The sequence below is a fragment of the Dendrobates tinctorius genome, unplaced genomic scaffold, assembly GCF_039654945.1.
Source record: "Dendrobates tinctorius isolate UK_male_01 unplaced genomic scaffold, ASM3965494v1 ptg000016l, whole genome shotgun sequence".
In the NCBI taxonomy this organism is placed as follows: domain Eukaryota; kingdom Metazoa; phylum Chordata; class Amphibia; order Anura; family Dendrobatidae; genus Dendrobates; species Dendrobates tinctorius.
Genome location: NW_027361684.1, coordinates 9,593,020 through 9,610,065, shown reverse-complemented (window position 1 = coordinate 9,610,065; position 17,046 = coordinate 9,593,020). Strand labels below are relative to the sequence as shown.

General features: G+C 45.0%; 1 protein-coding gene across 1 annotated transcript in view; it reads right to left on the bottom strand.

Moving 5' to 3' along the window:
* The window catches only part of EFCAB5 (EF-hand calcium binding domain 5), a 110,012-nt gene that overhangs the window by 68,194 nt on the left and 24,772 nt on the right, over positions 1-17,046 (bottom strand). The window contains exons 5-7 of the mRNA XM_073565427.1: positions 16,624-16,691; positions 10,122-10,277; positions 706-808 (exon numbers count right to left, since the gene is read on the bottom strand). Coding sequence (XP_073421528.1) covers positions 706-808; positions 10,122-10,277; positions 16,624-16,691 — 327 coding nt within the window. The remainder of the gene's footprint in view (positions 1-705; positions 809-10,121; positions 10,278-16,623; positions 16,692-17,046) is intronic.

Here is a 17,046-nt window from a genome sequence, read left to right as displayed (position 1 = left end):
CAAGCAATAGATTGGATTTAAGAGACAGTCGGCACCCATAGGATTTACATTAGAAACCAATTCCACCAAAATCGTCAACTTTGGCTGACTATAGTCTAAGGTTTATGGTCAGCTTAGGTGGATAAGTTATCCTTCATCTACTATCATGAAATACTAAATCTTTAACTGAGCAGTAGGGTACCATATAGTACTAGAGGAGAGAATACAGAAGGAAGGAAAGTATTAATGTCCATAATAAACTGGAGATTGTTAGCAATTAAGTGGTGAGGGCTGGAAAGCCAAAAGGCACATTGCATTTGGCACAATGCATATCCAAGGTGAGCTTTAGAGTTCTACATTGTCATTAAATAGCTCAAAAATGAATATCGCCAAATGTAATAAATACAAAAAGACATATATATATTCAGGCTCGAACTGGCCCATAGGGTAACGGGAATCCCCCGTGAGCCCCTGTGCAGATCTGGGCCTTCAACCCCATTGTAGGGACAGTACTTGGCATAATTCACTTGATTCACTCTGTTCAGAAAAAAAGCAGCATCTCATCATTCATTAACCAAACTACCCAGTTTATTATTATATAGAGATATAGGTACATTTGTGAATGAGGGTAGTGTAATATTTGTATGCAGGTGAAAAGTGGGCCCCCACAATCAATGTTACTGGTGGGTCCTTAGCACCCCAGTCCGACACTGTATATGTTCTTACATTGCCGTGGGTTGCGTGGCTGCCAGCTCTCTGCCTTTGAACTTATAATGTCATAGAATTTTTCCAAGAGAGAAAGAACTCTCTGTCTGTCCAGAAAGCCGACCTACAAGCACAAAGGAAACGCAGAGGTTACAAAATGTCTCAGTATAACTATTCTGCTCAGGTGCTTTGACTGTGACAACTTCTGATTGTCAAGAAATAAAGATTGTCTTCGACCCTCAGCATTTCCTAACATGTATCTATCTCCAAGTGATTTCAGATGTACCATTTAGATCTTAGTTTTTAAAGCTGATTTTTAGAAGATAATACTAGTAGTTGATGATATAAGGATAGGAGTATTACATCCACCTATTGTTTTCACTTACACTGCATTAAAAATGGGACTTGAGAAAGCATCCATAGGTAAGGCCAGACAATGCAGAGGTAATGCGGTTTTAATATGGGTGACTGCATGTGATTTAGTGAATTTTTTCACTGCATGACACCAATTTAATTTGGTCATTTTAACCCCTTCGCACCCGAGCCTGTTTTTGCCTTCGTGACCGGGCCAATTTTTTCAATTCTGACCAGTGTCACTTTATGAGGTCATAAATCTAGAACGCTTCAACGGATCCTGCTGATTCTGACATTGTTTTCTCATGACATATTGTACTTCATGATGGTGGTAAAAAATTTTAGATATGATCTGCACTTATTTGTTAAAAAAATCAAAATTTGGCAAAAATTTAGAAAATTTTGCAATTTTCAAACTTTCAATTTTTATGCCCTTAAATCAGAGAGTGATATTGCACAAAATAGTTAATAAATAACATTTCCCACATGTCTACTTTACATCTGCACAATTTTGGAAACATAATTTTTTTTTTTTAGGAAGTTATAAGGGTTAAAAGTTGACCAGCGATTTCTCATTTTTACAACAAAATTTGCAACACCATTTTTTTTAGGGACCACCTCACATTTGAAGTGAGTTTGGGGGGTCAATATGACAGAAAATACCCAAAATTGACACCATTCTAAAAACTGCACCTCTCAATGTACTCAAAACCACATTCAAGAAGTTTATTAGCCCTTCAGGTGCTTCACATGAATGAATGGAATATGGAAGGAAAAAATAAACATTTAACTTTTTTTCACAAACATTTTACTTCAAAACCATTTTTTTTTATTTTCACAAGTGTAAAAAGAGAAAATGAACCACTAAATTTTTTGTGCAATTTCTCCCGAATACGCCAATACCCCGTATGTGGGTCTAAACCACTGTTTGAGCACACGGCAGAGCTCAGAATGGAAGGAGTGCCGTTTGACTTTTTCAATGCAGAATTGGCTGGAATTGAGATCGGATGCCATGTCGCATTTGGAGAGCCCCTGATGTACCTAAACAGTGGAAACCCCCCACAAGTGACCCCATTTTGGAAATTAGACCCCCCCAAGGGACTTATCTATATGTGTGGTGAGCACTTTGAACCCCCAAGTGTTTCAGTAAAGTTTATAATGTAGAGCCGTGAAAATAAAAAAAAATCATTTTTTTTCCACAAAAATGATCTTTTAGCCCCCAATTTTTATTTTCACAAGGGTAACAGGAGAAACTGGACCCTAAGAGTTGTTGTCCAATTTGTCCTGAGTACGCTGGTATGCCATATGTTGGAGAAAACTACTGTTTGGGCACACGGTGGGGCTCGGAAGGGAAGTAGTGACGTTCTGAAATGCAGACTTTGATGGAATGGTCTGCGGGTGTCATGTCGCGTTTGCAGAGCCCCTGATGTACCTAAACAGTGGCAACCCCCCACAAGTGACCCCATTTTGGAAACTAGACCCCCCAAGGAACTTATATAGATGTGTGGTGAGCACTTTGAACCCCCAAGTGTTTCAGTAAAGTTTATAATGTAGAGGCGTGAAAATAAAAAAATCATTTTTTTTCCACAAAAATGATCTTTTAGCCCCCAATTTTTATTTTCACAAGGGTAACAGGAGAAATTGGACCCTAAGAGTTGTTGTCCAATTTGTCCTGAGTATGCTGGTATGCCATATGTTGGAGAAAACTACTGTTTGGGCACACGGTGGGGCTCGGAAGGGAAGTAGTGACGTTCTGAAATGCAGACTTTGATGGAATGGTCTGTGGGTGTCATGTCGCGTTTGCAGAGCCCCTGATGTACCTAAACAGTGGAAACCCCACACAAGTGACCCCATTTTGGAAACTAGACCCCCCAAGGAACTTATATAGATGTATGGTGAGCACTTTGAACCCCCAAGTGTTTCAGTAAAGTTTATAATGTAGAGGCGTGAAAATAAAAAAATCATTTTTTTTCCACAAAAATGATCTTTTAGCCCCCAATTTTTATTTTCACAAGGGTAACAGGAGAAATTGGACCCTAAGAGTTGTTGTCCAATTTGTCCTGAGTATGCTGGTATGCCATATGTTGGAGAAAACTACTGTTTGGGCACACGGTGGGGCTCGGAAGGGAAGTAGTGACGTTCTGAAATGCAGACTTTGATGGAATGGTCTGTGGGTGTCATGTCGCGTTTGCAGAGCCCCTGATGTACCTAAACAGTGGAAACCCCCCACAAGTGACCCCATTTTGGAAACTAGACCCCCCAAGGAACTTATATAGATGTGTGGTGAGCACTTTGAACCCCCAAGTGTTTCAGTAAAGTTTATAATGTAGAGCCGTGAAAATAAAAAAAAATCATTTTTTTTCCACAAAAATGATCTTTTAGCCCCCAATTTTTATTTTCACAAGGGTAACAGGAGAAACTGGACCCTAAGAGTTGTTGTCCAATTTGTCCTGAGTACGCTGGTATGCCATATGTTGGAGAAAACTACTGTTTGGGCACACGGTGGGGCTCGGAAGGGAAGTAGTGACGTTCTGAAATGCAGACTTTGATGGAATGGTCTGCGGGTGTCATGTCGCGTTTGCAGAGCCCCTGATGTACCTAAACAGTGGCAACCCCCCACAAGTGACCCCATTTTGGAAACTAGACCCCCCAAGGAACTTATATAGATGTGTGGTGAGCACTTTGAACCCCCAAGTGTTTCAGTAAAGTTTATAATGTAGAGGCGTGAAAATAAAAAAATCATTTTTTTTCCACAAAAATGATCTTTTAGCCCCCAATTTTTATTTTCACAAGGGTAACAGGAGAAATTGGACCCTAAGAGTTGTTGTCCAATTTGTCCTGAGTATGCTGGTATGCCATATGTTGGAGAAAACTACTGTTTGGGCACACGGTGGGGCTCGGAAGGGAAGTAGTGACGTTCTGAAATGCAGACTTTGATGGAATGGTCTGTGGGTGTCATGTCGCGTTTGCAGAGCCCCTGATGTACCTAAACAGTGGAAACCCCACACAAGTGACCCCATTTTGGAAACTAGACCCCCCAAGGAACTTATATAGATGTGTGGTGAGCACTTTGAACCCCCAAGTGTTTCAGTAAAGTTTATAATGTAGAGGCGTGAAAATAAAAAAATCATTTTTTTTTCCACAAAAATGATCTTTTAGCCCCCAATTTTTATTTTCACAAGGGTAACAGGAGAAATTGGACCCTAAGAGTTGTTGTCCAATTTGTCCTGAGTACGGTGGTACGCCATATGTTGGAGAAAACTACTGTTTGGGCACACGGTGGGGCTCGGAAGGGAAGTAGTGACGTTCTGAAATGCAGACTTTGATGGAATGGTCTGCGGGTGTCATGTCGCGTTTGCAGAGCCCCTGATGTACCTAAACAGTGGCAACCCCCCACAAGTGACCCCATTTTGGAAACTAGACCCCCCAAGGAACTTATATAGATGTGTGGTGAGCACTTTGAACCCCCAAGTGTTTCAGTAAAGTTTATAATGTAGAGGCGTGAAAATAAAAAAATCATTTTTTTTCCACAAAAATGATCTTTTAGCCCCCAATTTTTATTTTCACAAGGGTAACAGGAGAAATTGGACCCTAAGAGTTGTTGTCCAATTTGTCCTGAGTATGCTGGTACGCCATATGTTGGAGAAAACTACTGTTTGGGCACACGGTGGGGCTCGGAAGGGAAGTAGTGACGTTCTGAAATGCAGACTTTGATGGAATGGTCTGTGGGTGTCATGTCGCGTTTGCAGAGCCCCTGATGTACCTAAACAGTGGAAACCCCCCACAAGTGACCCCATTTTGGAAACTAGACCCCTCAAGGAACTTATATAGATGTGTGGTGAGCACTTTGAACCCCCAAGTGTTTCAGTAAAGTTTATAATGTAGAGGCGTGAAAATAAAAAAATCATTTTTTTTCCACAAAAATGATCTTTTAGCCCCCAATTTTTATTTTCACAAGGGTAACGGGAGAAATTGGACCCTAAGAGTTGTTGTCCAATTTGTCCTGAGTACGCTGGTACCCCATATGTGGGAGAAAACTACTGTTTGGGCACACGGTGGGGCTCGGAAGGGAAGTAGTGACGTTCTGAAATGCAGACTTTGATGGAATGGTCTGCGGGCGTCATATTGCATTTACAGAGCCCCTGATGTACCTAAACAGTGGAAACCCCCAATTCTAATTCCAACCCTAACCCCAACACACCCCTAACCCTAATCTCAGCCCTAACCATAACCCTAACCACAAACCTAACACCAACACACCCATAACCTTAATCCCAGCCCTAGCCCTAGCCCTAGCCCTAACCCTAGCCCTAGCCCTAACCCTAGCCCTAGCCCTAACCCTAGCATTTTTTTTTTTTTTACTTTTTTTTTATTTTTGTCACAAGATCGCTGCCCTGCGATCTGACTCATAGTAACGCCACTCCACCTCTGATCATCTGTCAGTGTGAGATCAGAGGAGAAGCAGCGTTACTATGTGACAAGATCGCTGCCTGGCACATAATAACGCGACTTCTCCTCTGATCTCACAATGACAGATGATCAGAGGTGAAGCAGCGTTACTGTGTGACAAGATCGCTGCCTGGCACAGCTGTGCCAGGCAGCGATCAGCTGTGCCAGGCAGCGATCTAGTCACACAATAACGCTGCTTCACCTCTGATCAGCTGTCAGTGTTAGATCAGAGGGAGAAGCCGTGTTACAATGAGGGAGATCGCCGGGAAACAAGCAGCTTTCCCAGCGATCGCTCCCATTGGCTGCTGTGACGCTGACGTCATCGGGACCTGAACCAATCAGGTCTCGATGACGTCGGGGGTCCCAGCATGCATTGCGCACCGGGATCCCCGTGTTGGAAGGTATGTGGGGGTCCCGGGGGGCACAAAACCGCCGAGAGTAGATAAACGTCGGCGCTGCACAAAGCCCAGCAAGCGCCAACGTTTATCTACTGTGGGCGGTCTTGAAGAGGTTAAGCAACATGGAACATCAGTGGTAATTACAATGCTACATACCATTAAATGGGTTTTCCCACAAACAAATGTTTGTTTTAATCAATAGATCTTGGAATGATAATAATGTCATGATCTCAGTTCGGGTTTGACTCGCACACGTAGGGTTAATGTCTGGAACCAGTGCTGATGACTGGCATTTCTGGGGTTAAAGGTTGTGATCCCAGTGCAGGCTTACCTGCACACCTGGGGATATGATTGTGGCCTCTCTCGTTCTGGGAGAGGCTTCTTTTAGCCTCAGGATGCTCCCATCCCCGTTAGTTATACTTTAGCCCTTGGCATTGTGTGGTGACCCCTGAGTGTGTTTGTGCTGTGTTCTGGTTGCTTGATTCTCTGTGTACGACTCGGTCTGTTCTCTGGATATTGCTTTGGATTCTGCTTGGTACCTTCTATGTCTGTTTGGTTTTGACTTCTGCTTGGCCCTGACTATCCGTTCTGTCCCATCCCTGGTACTTTACTGATATCTCTGTGTATGACCTCCGTTTTGTCTTACTCTGAGTATTTCTGTATAGTGTCCTGCCATCTCTGAAAGCAGGATTCTAAGCCCTGCCCCCTTGCAGTCACATGACCGTAGGTCCTGTGACTGCTTGCTAAACTTCAGCGTCCACAGGTCCTGTGTATCTGTACTTTCCGACTGTACCTGACCCCGGGCCCCCCTACAGTGCTGGTGAGTCCCTGTTCAGCGGAGGCTGCACGCTGGCGCTGACAGGATCCTGACAAATAATTTCTACAATTGGATGTGTTTAAATAAAATGTTCCTGTGCTGAGATAATCTTATAAATGTGTCCCTGCTGTGTACTGTGTAATGGCTGTGTCTGACCGTACAGGATCATGGTCTGATCATACCACAGCTCCTGGGCAGGGGAGGACACAAAAGAGTATACAGACAAGCAGCACGGGATCACAGGGGATTCTGGGTCGCCCGCCAGGGCAGTGGGGTACTCGGTACCGGGCCGGTATCTCAGAGGGAAGTGTCACAGTAGCGGTGACCCGGTCCGTGGCCCTGGGCATCCATGTAAAAGGGGTTAAGAGTGGCTGGTTAAAGTTTATAGCTGGATGATACGTGATGCCACCTGTGGTGATCTGCAATGAAGGGGTTAAGCCGACGCTGCAGGCAGATCCTCTGGGACAGATGGTATAAGGCAGCAAGATGTAATAGCTCCCCACAGGTGGAGCTGTGGTCCCAGGGCAGTGGTAATAGGTGTTGAGGAAGAGGGTGTAATGTCTGGCACAGAGATGTAGCAGTGCTGGAGGGTTTGCAGGAAGAATGCAGTGACACAACAGGGTGCAGTTCCCGTTACATTTACTGTGCTTTGTAAGTGCAGTCCAGGGCCCAGATTACAGATGGAACAGAGGCTGGCCAGCTTGGAAGCAACTTAGGAATCTCTCTATGCAGATGGGTTGTGTAGTCTCCTTTCTAGCACTTTCTGAGGTACTTGCAGTACTGTGTTACACGGAAGTTCCACTTGCTTGTTCTCTTTTAGAACTCCCTCGTATGGCAGACAGCTGTAGCCTCCTTCTTCTGGCTCACACGTTGCTGTTGTGCCTCCGAGTCTTATGTGGGAACAGAGCATTTACAGCTTCCTATTCCTCCGGTTTCTGCTGCAGGAACATCAGTATCCGTACAACCTTGGAGACCGGACTCCAGACCATGCGCTACAGCTAGAAGTGAGCCTGAACTCTGCTCAATCCTCCAGCTCATCTCCTCACATCCACACACGTTTCCCTCCTCACACGAAATGACCAATTTCCCCTTCCTAGCCCCAGAGAGCAGCTCCTCCCCACAGTTTTGGTTCAGAGCTCCCCCTGCTGGCCTGGAGTGGGAACTGTGCTGTGTGTTGAATTTACCTGACAGAGAGACCCTTTATTGCTTCTAAGCATGAAATCACACTCCCTAGGAGGAAGGTAATGCCACTGTGGCGACCATACTCCTGGGGGCGCCACAATTCTTTCTTCAAAGTAAAGGAAATGTTTAGCTCACAGAAAGAATCAGCTATGATCCACTGCTGTCCTGTCTGTATACTCTTTTGCTTCCTCACCTCCCCTGCCCAGGAGCTGTGGTATGATCAGACCATGTTCCTGTACGGTCAGACACAACAATTACACAGTACACAGCAGGGACAGATTTATAAGATTATCTTAGGACAGGAACATTTTATTTAAACACATCCAATTGTGGAAATTATTACTCCAAGATCTATTGATTAAAATGAACTTTTGCTTGCTTGTGGGAAAACCCTTTTAAAGTAAGAAAAGCACAGTTGAAGCATGTTTTTTTCATTCCAAAGAAAAAAGGTTTGACTGCATGCATTAGATTGCGCTCATAGTGTAGGGGCGTAGGAAGGAATTAAAAAGGTAGGTCTCTTACACGGGGATAGGTTGAGATTGGTGACATGAAGAATGAGAGTGTCTGTGTTCCAATTCCACTACGCTGTGAGTGACAGCTCAGCTGCTCTATAGGATAGGGGTGTCCAAGGCTGGCAGTTTTATGAGTGATAGCCCAATCACCCAATCTGAGACAGGCGCATTCTGGGCTGTCAGTATTGTGATTGACAGCCCAGCTGCCCAATCTGGTCGGGACTGCAGAGTATTCCAATTGTCACCCATTCTGGGTGATTGCCTGGCTATTTAGCTGGATCTCTGCCTCAGATTACTGCTAGTTGTAGCTTACCTCAAGTGGTGAAAAAGAGAAGACTGAGAGGAGACTTAATAGCTGTCTACAAATATCTCAAGGGCTGTCACATTGTAGAATGATCATCTTTATTCTCATTTGCACAAGGAAAGACTAGAAGCAATGGGATGAAACTGAATGGGAGGAGACACAGATTAGATATTAGAAAAAACTTTTTGACAGTTAGTGATCAATAAGTGGAACAGGCTGCCACGAGAAGTGGTGAGTTCTCCTTCAATGGAAGTCTTCAAACAGAGGCTGGACAGACATCTGTTTGGGATGATTTAGCGAATCCTGCTTTGAGCAGGGGGTTGGACCAGATGGCCAAGGAGGTCCCTTCCAACTCTACGATTCTATGATGCGCATTTGTTCTACGCATCAAGTTCCTGTATTCTGATGTTTGCTGCCTGACCTTGGATCTTGTCTTTAACCATCCGTTTTTCTCGCCCCTTTCACTTGATCTGCTACCTTCTTGAAATTCTGACCTGGACTACACCGTTATCTCACCCCTCTGTTTATGATGAACTCTCTTGCTATCTGACCATGTACCTCTTGACTACCCTGCCTTACAGCTTGTCTGTGAGTAGTGACTCAGTGTCAGGGTATGTTCTCCCGGTCAGTAAACACTGCGGGTTGGACGCTGCATACATCCGCAGCGTCAAACCGCAGTGTCCAGATGGTACAGCATAGTGGGTGGGATTTCAAGAAATTCCATCTCCACTATGTGACCTGAGACGCCTGCGGTTCAGCCGCGGAGACGGACATGTGGTGTGTCTTTCCAGACCGCCGCATGTCACTTTATCTTGCGGACACATGAGTCTTTGCAAGGTACATTTCACCCATCCAATGTTTTGGACGTGGTGATTCCGCACGGTTCAATGAACACAAGCGGAATCACCTGCATTCAAACGCCGGCAGCACTTTGGACGCAGCGGACATGTGCTGTGCCCAAAGCGCTGCCAAACTCTGAATGGCTGCACATATTCTGGAGTCTGGAGAGCCTGTCGTCCTGCTCTTTCCAATGTGTGTTCCCCTAAGTTACAACAGTAGGAGCCTTTTACCAGCTGTTGTAACTTGATATTATACTGAGATAAACAGAAGCAGGAGAAGAATTTGTGAAGGGGCTCTGTCCTCTGCACTACCGCCATCCACATGTACTTGATTGCTATCTGTTCAACTCTGTCAATATTATTAGCCAAGCTGAACAGACCCCAATCGAAACCATGAGGTGGTGTTAGGTGGAAAATAATACAGTCTTAATTACATAAGGATTCAAAGTTCTCAGCTATGGTAAAAACACTTGTGGCTCAGGAAGAAAAGTTTGAACTTGTCTTTTACTACACTACACAGCAATGTAATTTGTATGGTGACAGGTTTTACCTAAATATATGAACAGTACACATTAAACCAACCTTCCCTGAATCACAATCAAGAAAGAGATCAGAAAATTGCTGCCTCCAAATATCATGGCGAATGGTCTCGCGAAACATGTCAGCGCACTGGGCCATGTGGTGCAGGAATTCCTGGAATAAGTCCGTGCTGAGATGACTGATAAATGGATATACATACTGCAAGGAGAAATGAAAGGTATTACAATGAAAGCATAAGTAATGATGTATGTCACAAGAAAAAAGTCAGAAAAATGTGTATGTCTGTTAAAATATTCATTAAATGATGCAATAGCTCTTAGCCTCATTAGCATTATGTAAACTGATCCTAATGGAAATTATGTAAAAATAGCAAAAAATATTTTATCTGTTCGAAATTACATTTGAAAAATAAACTGATGTACAAAGATTTAGGCCTCATGTACATAGTAAAATCGTGTGCACTGTCTCTGTTGCAAAGCAAATATTGTTTTATGCCATTCTTAGGCTACTTTCACACATCAGGTTTTCGGCGTCAGGCGCGATCCGGCGTCGTGCCGGAACGCCGGATCCGGCAAATGTTTAGTAAAACCGGATGTGACGGATCCGGTTTTCTGCCGGATCCGTCTTTTTCTTGACAGACAAAACCGGATCCGTCTCATCCGGTTCATCCGTTTTTCTATCCGTTTTTCGACGGATTATGCCGGATCCGGTTTTTAAAATTGACCCTTGTGGCCTTCCGAACGGGATTGGCTACTGGAAAACTATATATAGCATGTTCCTACAGCCCTTCTTTGACAGGTTGTAGAGGAGAAAGTGCAGGTTGGAGAGAAGAGCAAGTTTACTGGCGAAGATGGATGTTGTCATTGGAAATATTTTGAAGAATTTGGCGGATTTTACAGCGGAGGCAAATCGTTTGAGGGTGATTGTTCTGGAGAAGGAGAGAGCGAGACAGCAGCGCATCAGGCATCGTAGACGACGTTTGTGGATCCACCCCATCACAGCCAAGAGAATGACGCGTGGGGTCTATTCTACACTCTGCATGGACCTTAGACGAAACCCAGATAAATTTTTTGGATATGTTAGGATGAAAATGGAGAATTTTGATTACTTGGTGGAGCGCATTGCACACCTCATAAGAAAAGCGGACACCTATTGCCGCTTCTCCGTTTCACCCGCAGAGCGTCTGATGGTGACTTTAAGGTAAGCCACATTTATTGGATATGATCGCATCAGAGCACACTTTCACTGCAATCTTGTTGGTGGTAATTTGTATCTCCAAGTGTTATAGGTCAGTTTTGGTATGTAATGCTGTGATTTAAAACTAATTTATTGTTTGTTAATTCCCCACAGATTTCTTGCAACTGGAGAATCCCTTTCGTCACTGCATTTCCAGTACAGACTCGGGATTTCCACCATATCTGGAATAGTGAAGTACACATGCCGTGCACTGTGGGACTCCTTAGCTGAAGAGTTTTTACCAGAGCCCACAACAGAGAGGTGGATTGAAATTGCTGACAAGTTTCAACAGATATGTCAGTTTCCAAACTGCTTGGGCGCTGTGGACGGGAAACATATCCGCATTGTAAAGCCAGCTGGATCTGGATCGGAATATTTCAATTACAAGAAATATTTTTCAATTGTCCTCATGGCCATCGCTGACGCGGAATACAAATTTATTGCGGTTGATATTGGGGCCTATGGCCGCTCCAATGACTCTCAAGTTTTCAAACTGTCTGCCATGGGGCGTAAACTGTATGGAAACACCTTCCAGTTCCCACCACCTAGACCGCTGCCGCAAACATCTGGTCCACCTATGCCATTTGTCTGTGTAGGGGATGAAGCCTTCCAGCTGTCAGAACACCTTTTGAAACCGTACTCTAGCAGAGGATTGACAAGACCAAAACGCATTTTTAATTTCCGCCTCATAAGAGCAAGAAGAATGGTTGAATGTACCTTTGGTATTCTGACAGCCAAATGGCGGGTCCTATTGACTGCGATCAACCTCAAGACAGAAACTGTGGACGAGGTGATCAAAGCGTGCGTGGTACTCCACAATTTTGTTATATGCAAGGAACCCATTTCCATTGAGGACACCTCTGAAGAAACCACCTTGCAAGATTACCATGACATTACCACTAGAAGTTCTGTGACGGTTTCAGTAATGAGGGGCAATTTTGCACTATACTTTATGTCACCTCAAGGCAGAGTACACTGGCAGGATGACAGAGTGTGAAAGATTTGTGCCCCAAACTTGTGTACCTTCTGTACCAACAGTATATACCTTTGCCAACCAAAGTTGGCTATCTTGTCATGGTCTCTATTTTTAGCTTTAGGCCACAGGTGTGTACCTGGTTGTGTTTTATGCAAAGTATTTCACCTTTTAACAAAAGTTGTGTACATTGTTAGGAAATCACCAACAATAAACACAACTTTTTAGGTGAAATACTTTGCTTCAAACACAACCAGGAACACAACTGTGGCAAAAAGCTAAAATTTACCCACAGTTATATACCTAGTTTTGAATACCATTTCACCTTTTAAATACCCTGTATTTAACCTTTTTCGCCGCAGAAAGAAATGACAGACAACCAGTGTAAAATAATTTAACTTTTATTGAAAAATGTTTTTTTTAGTAAACTTTTTTAAAATTTTAATAAACATGTTTAATAAAAATTTGAAACTATAAAACTGAAACCATAAAACTGGTCATTTTTATTTAAAAACACACATTATAATTCTGTGTAGTGTGTGGTGGAAATACTGCTGTAGGGGCTGCGGGACACTTCGACACTGGGAGTGTGGAGAGAGGACTGGGATCGTTGTGGGGAAGGAACAGTTAGAGGTGAAGGTGTGGAAAAAACTACAGAATGGGTGGACATGTGGGAAGCAGAAGAGGTGGTGGGTGGTGGAGTGGAGGGTTGGGCAGGGACTGTAGGAGCAGATGATGTTGATGGCAAGTTGTATGGGGAAGGAGTTTGGTACGGGGCAGGTTGCTGGAAGTGGGGAGATGTCTGGTACGGGGCAGGTTGCTGGAAGTGGGGAGATGTCTGGTACGAGGCAGGTTGCTGGAAGTGGGGAGATGTCTGGTACGGGGCAGGTTGCTGGAAGTGGGGAGATGTCTGGTATGGGGCAGGTTGCTGGAAGTGGGGAGATGTCTGGTACTGGGGAGGTTGCTGGTACTGGGGAGTTTGCAGGTACTGTGGAGGTTGCTGGTACTGGTGAGGTTGCTGGTGCTGGGGAGGTGGCTGGTGCTGGGGAGGTGGCTGGTGCTGGGGAGGTGGCTGGTGCTGGGGAGGTGGATGGTGCTGGGGAGGTGGATGGTGCTGGGGAGGTGGATGGTATGTAATAGGAGGGGGAGGATGGAAAGTGGCTGGAGGTGGATGGTATGTAATAGGAGGGGGAGGATGGAAAGTGGCTGGAGGGGGTGTAGATGTAATAGGGGGGGAGGATGGAAAGTGGCTGGAGGGGGTGTAGATGTAATAGGAGGGGGAGGATGGAAAGTGGCTGGAGGGGGTGCAGGTGGAGAAACTACTGTGGTGGGAGGAGGAGGAGGAGGTTGGGAGGTAACTTGCTGGAGAGCAGCGTGGCATGAATGCATTACATGCATCTGCTGGGCAGGAGAGAGCGTTTCCATGCGCTCCACAGCAGACCTGAAAAAGGTGTGGTTTGGCGAAGATCTTGCTTCTGAATGCATGGTTTGCAGAAGTGTCTTCACCTCCAGAATGCTGGAGTTGATCTGCTGATAGCCTGCGGAGATTTGCTCTGACAAGACTTTTAGACAGTTCTGGAAAGATGCATTCAGATGCAAGAACTCTGGCGCATAAGTCTTTTCCTGACCCCTCTGTCGCTGCCGCCCAGTACCCGCAGGTGTACTAGAGGTGGCAGGGGCAGAAGGGTGGGGTAAAGGGAAAGCGATCTCCTCACCAGCAGCTTCATGTAATGTAGGCGGCCACGATACTCCTGTGCTGGTGGATGGGACAGATGGGTCGAATGTGTGGGAAGGCTGGGAAGGTGCAGATGTACCGGGGCGGTCGAAGTGTCCCTCGGTGCCGGTCTCCTCAGGGATCGCCTCAGAAGGGTCCAATCGTGCAGGCTCCCGAGTGCTGCTCACCGTGCTGTGGAATAAAGAGAAAAAAAAACAATTAAAATACTGACATGGTATGGCCCTGGCTGAAAAAAAATTTTACATCTAACATTTTTTTTCACATGTGGTGTGTAATATTTACCTTCTGGTGACCATTGTTTCACGGAGGAACGACAGGGCTTCTGCGTACTTGTACTTGCTCCTGCGTCCTCCAGATCCACTCGGGGCCCGCATCTCTTTATTGAACTCCTTCTTGAAACGATCCCTCACAGACCGCCACCGATTCACAATTCTGTTCCCTGAAACGAGAAAGGAGTGGTTAGTATACAACATCAGTGTTTCCCAAACTCCAGTCCTCATGGTCCCCAGGGGTCATGTTTTCAGGATTTCCATAGTAAATAGAAATCCTGAACACATGATCCGTGGGGACCACGAGGACTGGAGTTCGGGAAACACTGGTTTACATCAAGCAACCGGTACTGTATATACTTACGCTCTGTAATCTGGGCCCGAACATCGAGGTCCTCCCAGCGGCCAACAAGGAGCGAACAGATTTCCTCCCAGAGTCGTCGGGTAACGATCAGGTCAGCGTGGCGGCGGTCAGCCATATTCCAGAGCGGCTCCCTTTCTCTGACAAGATCGATGAGGCGGTCCATATCAATCCCTCCATCCTCAACGTCAGAGTCGGGAGCACGCTGTGAAGGCTGTTAAAGAAAAAGACAAAAATAACATAATTAGCCTCCACAAAAGAAATGAAATAAAAAGTGCAAAAAAACAAAGCAAAAATATTTATACTTACACGCTGGTGACTGCCGCGTTGCTGTCGCCGACGACCCTGGGAGGCACTGCGAGCACCTCTTGGCCAAGCACCAGATTGGGAAGACTAGAGAAGAAAACAAAAAAAGTTATGTCTTTGGATGTAGGCATTTGTTTGCTGTGTGTGGTCTGCAGAACATTGTTTTCTATGTGTTGTGTGTAGTGTGATGTTGTGTTTCTGCGTTTGATGCAAAAAACTTACCAATTGTGAGCCCACTCCAGGTGTCTGTCCACCCCTTCCTTCTTCTTCTGGGAGCTCCTCTTCATCTTGTGATTCCTGTTTTGAAATAAAAGGCCATGAATAGACATATATTACAGAGAAGATGGATTTTGGAAATAAAAACTTACCGTCAAACGCTGACGATGCGAGGGAGGGCTCCCAGAAGATGATGTGCTGTCTTCCTGGTGGCCATACTCCATGCCTGTGGGTGGTGTTGAAGCTGCTGCCATTGCTGCTGCTGCTGCATCTATTGGGCGGCTGTTGAATAAAGAGAAACAAAGGGCCAATGAATATCTTGATATTCAATAGCCCTAGTTTGGAGGAATGGGTTATTTGATAATTACCGTCTCTCCTCTGCTGCTGGCCTCCCCTCCTCAGCATGTTCTATTTGCTGCTCCATTTGGGGTGGTGGTGGTGCGGATGGTGCTGCAGTGGTCTCCTGCCTTCTCCTGCGCCTGGTTGCTGTCTTGGGTGGCATGTTGGGTGTGGCTGTGGGTCCCACTGTCTTGCTTTTATATATGTCTTGTGGGCAGAGCTACTGAGCATGCTCAGACCAAAAAACCGGATCCGGCCGCCGGATCAGGCTTTCGCCGGATCCGGCGCATTGCGGCGCTCATAGGCTTTCATTGTGTGAAAAAGCCGGACGCGCCGGATCCGGCGTGTCCGGCTTTTTCGCCGGAGACAAAAAACGTTACAGTAGACGTTTTTTCCAGACGCCGGATCGCGACACATTGCGACACATTGCCGGATCCGGCGATAACCGGATGAAACGCATGGCCATCCGGCGCGATCCGGCGCAAATGCAAGTCAATGGGGGGGAAACCGGATCCGGCATTGCATTTCGCCGGATCTGGTTTCTGTCAAAAGCGCCGGATCGCGCCTGACGGCGAAAACCTGATGTGTGAAAGAGGCCTAAATGGGAACGTCTGGTCATTTTTACACAAGGAAGTAGCGGTATGAGCGCTTGACCCGGCTGAGATCCAATGTGCAAGTCATGAGAAATCTAGTATAGAAGCCATTTGCAAATCCAGCTGGAAGTGCACTGGGGGCGAGACAATAAATCATCTGCTTTTTGTAAGGGTAGTGACCCACCCATAGTGCACTCCCAGCCTGATTTACATTCAGCATCTACATTAGTTTTTTTTTGGACTGATATCCACAAAAAAATGTAATTTTTTTGTTCGGAGACCATTACCTATACAGCCGTACTGCTACTTCTACATGTAAAAATGTGCTGACAGATTTCCTTTAAAGTTCGGTTTGATTGATGGTTGCACGAACAAATTTTTCTTCACTGGCATACATGTAAATTACAGATACGCAGTATATTTTTTAGCATACATTCTTGTATAAGATATAAATAGGCAGTTGGGTATCAAATAATGAATGCAAAAAGAAAACAGACAGATGGAAATATTTTTCACCTCTATAAATTCTTCTTCATTTAACTTCTGTTCCATTGTGTCTGCAGTCACCAGGTCTTTACTGTTTACTACCAAAACAAAATCAAAGATTTATTAGATATCTGTGTGTGTGTGTGTGTGTGTATGTATATATATTATATATATATATACACACACACACATGTAGCCAGACACTGACCTCCCTATTACATATCGCATCTATTACATACATTAAAACACAATAAACAAGATTTTCTGTTAAAAATGATCCGGCGCCACCTGGTGTTCATGGCTTATAGCACGTGCACAAAATGCTGCCAATCACACATGCTCAGTCATTCTTCTCAAAGTCAGCTGTCTGCATAGTGAGCCCCTCTTTTCTGCAGAGCGGTCAGTAGAAAGGAGGGCAGAAGGCTATTTACTGTATATTGGCAACTCTGCAGT